This window comes from Aythya fuligula, chromosome 1 (assembly GCF_009819795.1).
Source record: "Aythya fuligula isolate bAytFul2 chromosome 1, bAytFul2.pri, whole genome shotgun sequence".
NCBI classification, from domain to species: Eukaryota; Metazoa; Chordata; class Aves; order Anseriformes; family Anatidae; genus Aythya; species Aythya fuligula.
This window is the reverse complement of record NC_045559.1, coordinates 35,934,142-35,946,979: the sequence shown is the minus strand read 5'-3', so window position 1 is coordinate 35,946,979 and position 12,838 is coordinate 35,934,142. Positions and strand designations below refer to the sequence as shown.

General features: G+C 44.3%; 2 protein-coding genes and 1 non-coding gene across 4 annotated transcripts; all 3 read left to right on the top strand.

The window, feature by feature from the left end:
- The first annotated feature begins 286 nt into the window (after positions 1 to 286).
- On the top strand, positions 287 to 3,485 carry RPL18A (ribosomal protein L18a). Its single transcript, XM_032208100.1, has 5 exons — positions 287 to 371; positions 636 to 815; positions 1,405 to 1,534; positions 2,838 to 2,947; positions 3,337 to 3,485. The coding sequence occupies exons 1-5, from the start codon at positions 354 to 356 to the stop codon at positions 3,427 to 3,429; spliced, it is 531 nt and encodes a 176-aa protein (XP_032063991.1). The 5' UTR covers positions 287 to 353; the 3' UTR covers positions 3,430 to 3,485.
- LOC116485230 lies at positions 2,009 to 2,140 on the top strand. Its single transcript, XR_004252830.1, has one exon. It is a non-coding gene; the product is annotated as a small nucleolar RNA SNORA68 (small nucleolar RNA).
- A 395-nt stretch (positions 3,486 to 3,880) lies between the features above and the next one.
- Positions 3,881 to 11,495, top strand: C1H12orf66 (chromosome 1 C12orf66 homolog). 2 transcript variants are annotated; one of them, XM_032207998.1, is made up of 4 exons: positions 3,881 to 4,115; positions 6,728 to 6,801; positions 6,880 to 7,016; positions 10,557 to 11,495. In XM_032207998.1, the coding sequence occupies exons 1-4, from the start codon at positions 3,881 to 3,883 to the stop codon at positions 11,371 to 11,373; spliced, it is 1,263 nt and encodes a 420-aa protein (XP_032063889.1). In that variant the 3' UTR covers positions 11,374 to 11,495. The 2 variants fall into 2 exon arrangements, with proteins under 2 accessions (XP_032063889.1, XP_032063888.1); XM_032207997.1 differs by having other exon boundaries at positions 6,728 to 7,016.
- Positions 11,496 to 12,838: the final 1,343 nt, after the last annotated feature.

The window sequence follows — 12,838 nt, the reverse complement described above, 5'->3', positions numbered from 1 at the left end:
ACATGGCAGGTTACCGGCCGTGAGGCGGGGAGCAGGGCACGGCACGGCCGCACCGCGCCGGGCAGCCACCGGCATCAAGCCCGGACACCCGCACCCCCCCGAGGCCAAGGACGAGGCCCGCAACCCCCTCCCTCCCCCGGCGGTCAGGCGGTTGCCGCGGTTACCGCCGGCGTAACGCGTTCTGTGAATAGCGTAAGGAAGGCCCCGGGCGGCCACGCGGGCTCCCAGCGCACGGCGGTGATTGACGGCTGCCTGAGCCAATCGGGCTGCGAGGCGAGGCGGGGGGCGGGGCCGGCGGCTGAGGTGAGGAGGCGCCGCGCGCGGCCCCTTCCTTTCCGGCGGGCGGCGGCACCATGAAGGCGTCGGGCACCGTGAGTGCGGCCGCGGCGGGATTAGGATTAGGATCGGGGTCGGGATTAGGACTGGGATTGGAATTGGGATCAAGATCTGGGGTCGAGGCGGCCTTTGGCAGCGCGGTGCCGCGGGTTGGGGCGCTCCGCGCGCGGCCCTGCAGGGAGCCGAGCGGCCAAGATGGCGGCGGCGCCTGAGGAGGCCGCGGCGGGGACGGGCCCGGGGCCGGGGCCGGGGCGGGCGGGCAGCGGGCCGCTCACGCCTCGCCCTGCGTCTGCCCACAGCTGCGAGAGTACAAGGTGGTCGGGCGGTGCCTGCCGACGCCGAAATGCGCCACTCCTCCGCTGTACCGCATGCGGATCTTCGCCCCCAACCACGTGGTTGCCAAGTCCCGGTTCTGGTACTTCGTGTCCCAGCTGAAGAAGATGAAGAAGTCTTCGGGAGAGATCGTGTACTGCGGACAGGTGCGCGCTGGAAGACCTGATAATCTGGGAGGCTTCTGGGGAGTGCCAGCTGGTATACATAGAAGGAATTTATATGAAGCGCTGGGGGGGGGGGGGGGGGGGCAAAGTTAAAATTCATCTTCAATTTGTTGTGAAGATGAGCAACAAATTCACTTTTTCAAAGTGGTAATTCATATCCAGGGAGCTTAAAACAAAATCCCATTAACTTAATATTTTAAACATATGATGAATTATATCATTCACTGCTGTTCCCTGGGTTTCACACTTTTTCATTGTGGCATGTGCCTCTTAAGAGTTACATGGACTTCACAATCCTTGCAAAAATCGATATCTGGGTGTATATATCTTACTGTTTAAAGGGTGTTCTTTTTTACTTATTTTTGCTGCGATGTAGAGCTGAAGTCTAGTAATTTCACACTGAGCCGTTAAGGTTTGACTGCCGCCACGTTGGTGTGGGAAAAGAGACCAAATGTTGTTTGACAGAAGAACTTTCTACAGTGCTCTCATAAGAGCTTTAATATAATTAAGTGGTGAAACACAAACGATGTTGTTTTTTTTTAACTTCTTTTATGCTCTTGTCTAATTCCAGGTGTATGAGAAGTCCCCCCTGCGAGTAAAGAACTTTGGCATTTGGTTGCGCTATGACTCCCGCAGTGGAACTCACAACATGTACAGGGAGTACAGGGATCTGACCACTGCGGGTGCTGTCACTCAGTGCTGTAAGTATGTGTAGCTGCTGGAGGTACAGAATGGTAGGACCTGTACATAACACAAGCTCAGATCTTAAATTGGGTGTGAAGGCTAGGTGAGAGCGCTGTCTTCATCCACAGTAACCGAAACACTCGGAATCCAGATTGTGAAGTGGCTGGAGAAGTCTGCAGATGTTTGTGCTCCCTTACTGATGATACGTTTTCTCTAACTTGAAAATATTTCCCCTTAGTGTGACTTTCTGTAATTCCAGTAAAAAATTTTGCTGCACAGGGCAACGGTTTCATAACCTTTAAGGTGCTATATAAGTTTATTTTACTATATGTAGTGTTTTGAAATGGTCGAGTTTATCTTCCTAGTTCATGTGGGGAGATTATTTCTGTCGGGTTCTCCAGGTTCCTGCTATATGAAGTATTTGAGGGACAGACCATTTGTATAGCCGATGCTATTGACAGTTGAATCTGGAAGCGTTCAAAATGCCACAAACTGCACACAAAAACCCAAAGAGCGTTGTTCTTGGTAATGATGTTCTTGCAATGTGTGCAGATAGCATATGTATCTTGTCGCCTTTCAAGTGCTGAGGTGCTCTTGGAAGTGAAACTTAAGGTCCTACATTACCTTGCAAGTTAACGAACATCCCAAAAGCTTGCTTAAGCAGTCTGAGAGCTTGATTTGTCATAGCACAATGACTTTGAAAGCTGCATGCTCAATAATATTGTAGCAGATGAAGGTTTAGTAGGTTAGGTCTTCATGGGGGACACTGTGAGCACGGTACTGCAATAGGCCTGTCTTGTAAAATGAGCTATGGACATCACGATCTTAAGGCAGTGTGACTGCCACAGGGAGGAGTTTTCAGGCAGCTTATGTACAGACCCTCCTGTTCCGTAAGGCAAATCATGTGGGCTAAGTAACAATCCCTGACTGTATCACTTGAGGATTTTTAGAAAAACCCATTTTCCCAATAATTGCGTTTCATTGTTGATTCTGAATTACATTTTTTTTTGTGTGGGGGGAAGTCCCATATAGACTTTTCTGCAAGTTTGTAACTCCTTGAAATCAGGCAAGAGCAGTAAGATGGTATTCTCTTGGAGAGGGACATTCTGTTACGACTTCCAGGTGGAATTGGCTGCTGCACTTTGGTTCTCTGATGAACAGTTCTGCTGTTGCTCTAGATGGTGGAAATAAAGTGATGAAGCAGAGTTAACCAGGCATTTTAGAGGTTGTGGGTGACATTCATATTTCCTGGAAGGATGCTGGTAAGATTCTGAACTGAGAATGTGTGAAGATTTATTTTAATGGGTTCTCTCGTTACAGACCGTGATATGGGAGCCCGTCACCGTGCCCGTGCTCACTCTATTCAGATCATGAAGGTGGAGGAAATCGCTGCGAGCAAGTGCCGTAGGCCGGCAGTCAAGCAGTTCCATGTGAGTGAAGTGAAACTGTGGCACCTGCTGGGTCCCAATTCAATATCGGGCTGGGGGGGGCTTTGTTGTCTGGTATGGGTTTGTTTTGTGGGGATATGTGGGGAGGGGACTGAACTGGCAGGCATAGCTTTGCAGTTACCGTATGCTGTGATCAGGCCTTACAGAGTACTCCAAATAAATGCATATTATATTACAGGGAATTTGCCTTAAATGGGCTTTTTTGTTCAGAAAGAACCATAAAACAGTCGCATCCATTACCTCCTATGCAGTGTATCTAACCTATGGATGCATTACATGAATGACCTGCTGAATTATAACCCAGTTATTTGTTGCAAACTGTTTTTGGTGTTCATCTAACTTCTCAACTAACACAAATATTTTTCTTGCAGGATTCGAAGATCAAGTTCCCTCTGCCGCACAGAGTTCTGCGTCAGCAGCACAAGCCCCGTTTCACCACCAAGAGACCAAACACATTTTTCTAAATGCAAAAACGTGCTGTTGGCTCCGTGTTGTAATAAAGACAGATTTGAACCTCTGACTCCTGCTTTTCTTTGGAAAAACTCCCCAGTGTTGTTTTTTTTTTCCCCTTCCTTCCCCGGAGCCCCTTTCCTTCTGTTTCCTACAAGCTGCCGGCAGAGCACGAGGGGAAGAGGGGCTAGGGGAAAGGGAGGGCGGTGCTGTTGTGGGGGTGGCGGAGGGGTGCGGCTGGAGGTGGGGAAGAGCTGCCCGTTACCTCCACGTGGGGTTAATGCGGTGGAAGGGGGTGGGCATCAGAGAATCGTCTGGGTTAGAAGAGTCCGCCCAGCGCCTGCTCGGGGAGCTGCAGTGCCCGACAGGCCGGGCGCTGGGCGGAGCGGGGGATGCGGAAGGGGCGGGCGGGAGGAAGCGGCCGGGGCCGGGGCCGGGAGCACCGGGCGGGGGTGCGGGTGCGGGATGGGGGAGGCGATCGCGCTGGGCGCGCCGGTGCCGGTGGAGCAGGCGGTGCTGGAGACGTTCTTCTCGCACCTCGGCATCTTCTCGTACGACAAGGCCAAGGACAACGTGGAGAAGGAGCGCGAGGGCAACAGGAGCGCGGGCGGCAGCTGGCTGGCCCTGCTGGCGGCGCTGGGGCACCTGGCGGCGGCCGAGAAGGCGTACCACAGCATGGCCTTCCTCGGGCAGAAGCTAGGTACCGCCCGCGGGGGGTGGCAGGCGGGGGGCTCCCCAGAGCTCCTGTGTTGGGCGGGGGGCTGCAAAGCTGCTGGGCGATTCGGCAGATGACTCGGGTTTGTGCGCGGGCACTGAAAGCCGGGGGTCCCGCAGCGCTGGCCGGGGGAGGGGAGCCTGCCTGGCCATAAAGTTCAGCCTCGGTGTTGGTAGCGAAGGGGTGGCCAGCGTGAACCTGCGCTGAGAGAACCTTGCAGGCAAGGAAAATCCGCACAGCTGGCTTTAAAAAGCGAATTTGGTGCTAGCAGGAAGGAAAAAAAAATGATAAAACGACAAGAGCTACTCGTTTATGTTATAAACGAAGTCTCGTCGCAATCTGAATTTAGTAATATTTATAAAAGTGTTATAAATGAAGTCTCAACTCAGTCTGAATTTTGTAATATTTATACTTATAAAAGGCATAAAAGGCAAGTAAACAGTGCTGGGTGTGTGGGGAGTCTGTGCTCCACCAACACGCACACATGAACATCAAACATCCTAAATATACAGAACATCGCTTTACGTACTAAACCCGAGTATGCCTATACAATCAGGAAAGGTAACAAACAATCCTTTAAGTTCCATGACTTAACAGTCTCCATTTTCCATTCCCTTTGAACAATATGTCTCGCTTTAAGTTGTCAAGCAACTGGGCCTTCAGGCCTTATGTATCCCGTTCTTCCCGGATCAAAGAAAAGCATATCCAGCTCCTTTTCAAGGCCAATAGGCCTGGGTCCAAAGGCACGTCCAGGTCAGCAGGGGGCAGAACAGCAAAGGCCTTCGATGGCTGTGGCAGCAGAGGGGCCCGTGGCGTAGCAGTCGGATCAGTAAAGGAGCCCGCAGCTCCCTCACTGTCTGGCAAGCCACACGTTTGTGACTGCGGTCCCACAGGGCTCTTTAAGGCCTCAGAGACTACTCGCCAGGTGCCGAGCAATCCCCCTGCAACCTTGTCGTTTTTAGTTGCAGAGTCCCACACCTTGACCTCAATTTGGTCCCATATTTCAGGACCATAAACTGTCCGATTGTTAATAAGGAGAATAAGCTGTAAGGTTAACCAGGACAGTCTTTGTTCCTAAGGACGTGTGATTCCCCATAATGTGCAACTGCTTACCAGTGAGGGGCAGCTGTGTGCATGGCTCCGCTTCTCTCAGCTCGAGCTTCTCTCCAGCTCCAGTGCACCTGTTTCCAGCGACTTTCTGTACGAGCTTCTCTGAGCAGTTTGCTGAGTTTGGCCGAACCTATCTTCATGAGGCAATCAATGTGCCTGTTCCTGTCCTGGCCTCCATTCTGCCAGCCTGCTCCTCTTCACTCCTTTTTCCTGCTTCTTTATTGATGTAACTTCATCGTGTTGCCTTTTTTTTTATCTTGAGGGCAGGCTCCCCTCTTATACCCTTCTCCCCACAGCAGTTCTTTTCAAAACAACTTTCCATTGGTCAAACAACTTGGACTGTAACAACAACAGCAAACACCCAGAAACATCCATGCCTTAACGGCTGGAGAACAAGAAAGCTGAGACTGCATGGAGTCTCCTGAATCACCCTTCTTTGTCCCCTCTTAACTCTTTTATATTCCTGATGGCCTCATTGTTAAGAGTTTGATGTTACCATCAACCCCTGGACTTTCTGACCCCCATGGCCACACTCCCAAATCTCCCCCTTCTTTATTAATATCAACCATTTTCTCAACACGAATTACCACTCCATGTATAACACTTACAAACTTCCTAGACAACAGCAATGGGTGATTGCTGCTCTGCCATGACCTGGGGGCAGTTCTTGCCTTGGAAAGCCAGCTGTTTATCCACCAGAACCAATCCTGTGCTTTTCTGCCTCAAATTGCTAAGGTTACTTTTGAACAGTATATGTGAAAAAAATTGCAGACAGTTAAATAAAAACCATGAGCCTGATGGCCACTTTTAATTTTTTTTTAATTCCTCATAGCATCGAGCAGGTAGAAAGAAGCCCTGACCTTTTTTTCTCAGTTTTAGTTACGCATTAACCTGTGCTGTGGTCCTGCTGAGATAAGCTATGATTGTTTTGCCTTTGAATTCTGGCTTATATTAGATGGTGTAGGGACTGGAAACATCTGGTTTTGTAAGTCTGAGTGTTTGACGTTTCAAGTGGTATTGTTGGGGGAATTCTCTTCAAGAGATCTAGAGCTATTAACAGCAGTGGAGCCTATTAACATTTCTCAATGACTTGATTCTCCTGACTTGCACAGGTAACTCCACTTCCAGGTTATGTAGCATAGTAGCAAAATTACCGAACCCCTTGGTATCAAAAAGGTCACACCGTAGTTAAGGCCAATGTGAAGGGGTTAAAGAAATCTTGCAGCAGTCGCTGGCTGCTGAAATAAGGAATAAGGACAAGCGTGACTTGCATCAGATCAGGTAGAGTGCTTCTGACTTTCTGCTACATGCAGCTCAGGCACTCGCAAAACAACACGCTGAAATTTATTTCTTGATGAAAAATGGTGTGATCAAATAAAGCTTGGGAACACCTGGGGAAAAACAAGCACGGTTTTATTTTTTCCAGTACTGCTGTCTATCTCTGCTGTCCCTGGATTTTGGTAATACCTCCCTATTTATCTGAACAGGTGGTCAGTCATTCTTCAGCCGAAAGGACTCCATCCGAACCATCTACACATCCCTGCACAATGAGCTGAAGAAGGTGGTGGCGACGGGTCGCAATGCACTAGGAGGAACAGCTCCTCACTTGGAAGAGCTGCTTTCTCACCTGTCTGAACAGCTCTGTTTTTTTGTTCAGGCTCGGATGGAAATTGCTGACTTCTATGAAAAAATGTACACGCTCAGCACCCAAAAGTTCATTAACTCTGAGGAACTGGTAAACATTTTGGAATCCATCTTAAAGAAATACAGCTCAAGGTCAGTGCTTGTTTGCTGACAGTAAGTACTCAGCCATGTTTTGTAATAAATGGTGTTGAGGTTCAAAGCAAGCCTGAAGGTTTTGCTCTCCTTTGATTGCTGAGCAGTGCGGCCCCCTGCGTGAATTCACACACGATGTGAGCGTTGGGGAGCGGTGTGCAAACATGAGCTGAGGGCTTAAAATAAGACAATTAGATGCCCCAACCCCTAATCTATGCAGCATGTTATAGAAATGATCTTACCAATTCCTAATTCACGCTCAGCAGAAAGGGAGAATCATTTTCCTCATGGAAAAAGTACAAGAATTCTTTTTTTTATTAGGAGTGTGTGGAGGGGAAACAAGACTTAATTTCATATGGGCTTCAGTAAAATTAGTGTAGAAATATAACAGATATTTCTGTGCCAGTTTTAGTCAAGAATATGTCTGTTTTATTCTAAAAGCCATGTATTAGACTCCATATGCCTGTCTCTAGGAAATTTTCAAATTAATTCTACAGATTATTTTTTTTTTGGCCTAGATGGAGGGGTTTGATGGCATTGTTATCCCTTCTCTTGAGCTATTGGAGCCAGCAGAAAGACCACTTTTGAGTCTTTGGTCCCTGCATTTGTGGTTTCTTGAAGTTAAGATTTAATACTTCCTTTTACAAGAACCCCAGGATGTCTTTAAATCACTGGGATGAGTAAATGAGTAGATCTAAATGTGATCTAAACTCTGATGAGCAGATCTAAATTGTGATCCTTGCAAGTGATTCAGTGTAAAAACAAGAGAAGTCTTGAATGACCCAACAACAGACTAAGAGGCCAATTCTTGATTTTAAAAGTAAAGCAAGGTATCTGTGGTTGGAAAATAGTTTCCAAATGGAGCTGGATTGTTTTAAATCTCTGTTAGTGAAATAATATCAAAGAGGACGTTTCAGGGGAATGTTCTGAGGTTTTATTTATACAGCTAGGATTTTTAAAGTAAGTGTAAAAAAATAAAGATAACTTGGTGCTGTTTTCTGACATTCAAAATCTAAGCACTGCAGCTGGCTCCCTTAATTTTAGGAATAATTTAAGGGAATTGTAGTGTAGTTTTGCTATGTGAAAGTCAGAGCCAGTCTGTCATCTTACTAGTCCTTTTTGGTGATTCTCAGCTTGTAAGCATTCACAATATCAGAGCAGTCCGTCCAAGGAAGAATGAAACTGCTTTTTTTTTTTTCCTTGGTAAGACAGACAGTAGAAGAGTAAAGGAAGGTATGCTTGTTGCAAAGTTGCTTTACGATGTACGCTGGTTATTATCACTTGTTCTGAGTGTGTGCTTAGTCAACAGCACTGTTTAAAAATCTGGAAATCAAAACTGAGTCTCAGAGATGCATTTGTGCTTCTAATGCACTATTAATAATAAGAAATAAGGAAGAAATAATAGGAAATGAGAAATGTCTCCTTGGGAAAATAGTGATGATCTTGCTTGGGGATAAGGAGCAATCTTTATGATAAAGACACCCTAAGAGGCTGCTAGAGCTATTTCAGTCATTTGGCTCTCCCCAATAATGTACAGAGTATTTCTGAAAGAAAGGGATAATTTAACTGCACTAATGAAAACAGCATCAGAAGCAGGAGCCTTTAAACACCTAGTGAGGAGTGAATAAGTAAATAGTAAACTATCTTGATGTAATTGTTCTGAAGTGTTAAATGCTCTTCATCTAGTCAGCTTTTTGCAGATCTGTATGTATCTGTGTTCTCTAGAAGGAAATGAAGAATGATGTGACTTGTTTATGGTCTGCAAAACAAATCTATCATCCCTCCGCTTTCAAGAACCATTGGGGGAAGAATCAAATTTCCAATGTGTAGTTAAGTTCTTAACACTCTGGCTTACCGAAATAGCGCAAAAGCCCATCTGTTTTAAGTGATACCGAGCTCAGTCAGGTGCTTCTGTATTAGGTTATGTACTCAGACTATCTGCTGTAGTTAACTTTCCTGTTTCCTCTGCAACCATATCAGGCTTCTCAGCTGTGGCTGAGAAGCATATTTTTGGATTAAAACAGTTTAGCAACTCCTGCCGTGCAGCGAAACATGGAAATAGCAATGAGCCATGAAGGAAAGTGGAAGTGGGAAGCCGTACATCAAAACATTAATCCAGGAGACACGGCAGCGAGTTTTTTAATTGGTTTTAAGGTTGAAGAATAAGCTTAGTCTGACTGTGGGAATATCTGGAATAAATAATGTTGCATAGTGCTTCTCCTCCCTTCTAATACATGACGACAAAACTTTTCTTTTTCTTTTCTGCTGAATACCTAAACCATTGAAAAAAATGTAGTGTTGGCTATTACGGGAATATTATTTCTAATTGACCCTTATTTGTTTAAAGAAATTCAAACATGCTCTGGACTTTTCAACCCACCAGAGTAGTTGGTAAACACTGGATCACTGCTACAGCAGAAGGACGTGTTGGCTGCTGACATACATTGTGTACAGAAGCTGGCAGGTCCCCCAACTGAGCCTTTTTGCAGAAAATGCTGCGTCAGTTGTTCCACCACATCCAGCATTTCACTTCCTTCCAATAAACCTGGACTTGCATCTTAAAAGCAAATCCTTTCAACATATGTGTTGTGTCTGTTGAGAAAAAAAGGGACACTTGAAAATATTTTTAAGATCACACAATTTTTGGATAAGATGTGAAGAAAACGAGGTGGGAAAGAAACCCATAGAATGGATCTATTCAAATTCCACTGAGACTTGTTTGAATGGTAGGGTCACTCCAGTGAACAAGATGTACAGTGACACTTCTACCTTGTAGATGAGATTTTTTTCTGTGAATTTCAGAGCTGATCTTGTCCTGGATTTTTAGAGAGGAAAAAAATGATTGTTAGAGCATCTTTGTTGTGATATTACGAAGTCCTGCCAAATGTTTTTTCTCCTTTATTGCTCTAAGCACACTAACATTCAAAATTTGGGACCGGGTTCATTGGTAAATACAGTCAATTGTGATTCTATTGACTAATTTCCCATCACATTTTTATTGTGAATTAAAAAGAAAAGAATAAAAGTCAGTTTGGTTTCCTCATAGCTTCTCTACATACACATTGAATTTATAACGTAAGATAGCTTTTTGTTTTAACTTAATATCTTAGCACTATTCTATGACTATCAAGACATACTGCCACTAGAAGGGATTTCAAATTGGAAGAAAAATTTAAAGAAAAAAAATCTGAATTCTTTCTTAAAAAATTCTTAGATCTGATTTTAAAGAGGAGTGGCACTATGGTAGCTTGTGGATCAAGATAACTGTTGCCTTTTCTTGGGCTGGTCAAAGAGTATTCCCTTGCGTTGATAAAGGCCTGATGGTTGCTTTTGTTAAATATGAAGTGCTGTATGTTTATTAAAATGTTTGTCCTAGTTGCGTTAAAAGAGGAGTTTTTAAACTTACAAGGTGATTTTTTTGTGTGTTACACTGTAGCCTCCGTTGTGTGGTGTTCTGTATGTGAATTGACAAACATTAGCTGGTAATTTCACTGCTGTGTACAGCAGTTCTCATGTCTCGAATACCGTTGTGTTTTCTAGATTTCATCATCCAATCCTCAGTCCTCTTGAAAGCAGTTTCCAGCTGGAAGTAGATGTGCTCGCACATCTCTTAAAGGCTCAGGCTCAGATCTCAGAGTGGAAGTTCCTGCCATCCCTGGTCAACTTGCACAGCGCTCACACAAAACTACAGACGTGGGGCCAAATTTTTGAGAAACAGCGAGAGACCAAGAAGCATCTGTTTGGAGGGCAGTCTCAAAAAGCAGTACAACCTCCACACCTCTTCCTCTGGCTGATGAAACTCAAAAACATTCTCCTTGCCAAGTTTAGCTTTTACTTTCACGAGGCCCTTAGTCGACAAACAACAGCATCTGAAATGAAAACGTTGACTGCAAAGACAAATCCTGATTACTTTGGGAAAATTTCCAGTTTCATTCGGAAATATGATGCTGTCAACGTTTCCTTGATTTTTGACAATCGTGGATCGGAGAGTTTTCAGGGACACGGTTATCATCATCCCCATTCTTACAGGGAAGCCCCCAAAGGAGTGGATCAGTACCCCGCAGTGGTGTCTCTGCCCAGCGACAGGCCTGTGATGCACTGGCCCAACGTAATCATGATTATGACTGACAGAACCTCTGACCTCAACAGCTTGGAGAAGGTTGTTCACTTCTACGATGACAAAGTCCAAAGCACATACTTTCTGACTCGCCCCGAACCTCATTTTACCATCGTAGTCATTTTTGAGTCTAAGAAGTCAGAAAGGGACTCTCATTTTATTTCTTTTCTCAATGAAATTTCGCATTCCCTGAAGAACTCCAAAGCTTTTGCAAGCTTGAAGCCTGGATCCAAAGGGTAAAATACGTAATACAAGTTGTCAAGGCAGACTGCCAGCCTTGGGGAAAGCTGTAGGCTTCAAGACTTATATGAATTAATGATTTTTATTTTTTTTTCAGAGTCTAATTAAAAATGAACCATTATTTTAAAATATAAGTTGTTTTTTTTTTGTTGTTGTTTGTTTGTTTTTTTAAGATAACAGACATTTACAAATATATATATTTCTGGTTGTACTTAGTGGGACAACTTAATTGTGGGGTGCTAAATGGCCACAGCAAGTTTTTTTTTGTGTGTGTATGTGTCTTTTCAACTTGCAGTATGACTTATTTTTTCAGTCCACAGCTTTGTTGCCTGTATCACAGAGGAATATGTGCACTTTATTGTAATCTGATCTATAGAATTTATTGAAAATGCTATGAAGGTGGAAAATACTATCTTCAGAAAACCGTGTTGCCTGACAGGAATTATTTCTGGGAACTGCACTGATAGAAGGGAATATTAAAATGTGTGAACCTGCAAGAACACATTCTGAATAAAAATATGTGCATCATAAAAATACTCTGAATTCTGAGTTTTCAAAGGGCTTAAAATTGAGGTCTTTGACATAAACCATTAAAGAGCTGTCTGTTCTGAACAGACGTTGTTTCAGAATGCCCACTTGTGCAAATAAAGCTGAAGTCTGGGTTGGAAGTAGAGTCCACTGGAGTGTTGTGACATTATGTGTACGGTATCAGTCTTAATTCAGATTTAAACTCAAGGAGATAAGCTGAGGTTGAGCAGGTGTTTTAGAAGGAACCATGAAGAAGTGCCATGGGAATAGCAGTGAAGCTATTTCAAGTTGTGCTTTGGTCTGGCTATGTTTCCAAAAAAAAAAAACCGCAGTAGGAAATACTCCTTTTGAATGAGTTAAATTTACAATTTGCTGTTAGGGTCAACCTAGATTTATTTTTAGATTTTTGTAAGCATATTTTTCTTTCTGTTTAATTTGAAGTAATTTCATAATATGGCTGAATCACTGTTAGAATTTTTATTTCAGTATATAGCTTGTGTAGCGTGTTTACCTCATTCTGAAACGTCTCTTATACCACTTACTTCTAGCCTCCACATTTGGAAAAAAGTATGACATCTGGTTACCCTGTAAGTGCTGTGTTTATTTGGGGAATCAATAACCCTCATATTCTATTTGGAAAGAATTCGGCTGTACCTGTAGCCCTACGTTATGTGATTCTCCTGATGATGTGTGGTGATTTTACCTTGCTGTGCAGCTGAGAGCATAGCTCTCACTCTCCATCTGAGGAAGGGAAGAAAACATCATGGAAAGGGCTCAAGGGCTGAGTTAAGGACAGGGAGACAGCTCAGTTATTGTCACAAGCAAAATAGACTCAACATAGGGAGATTAATATAATTTATTACATACGTTATAAATGAAGTCTCAATCTGAATTTTGTAATATTGATAAAACAAATATTTATAAAAGGTATAAAAAC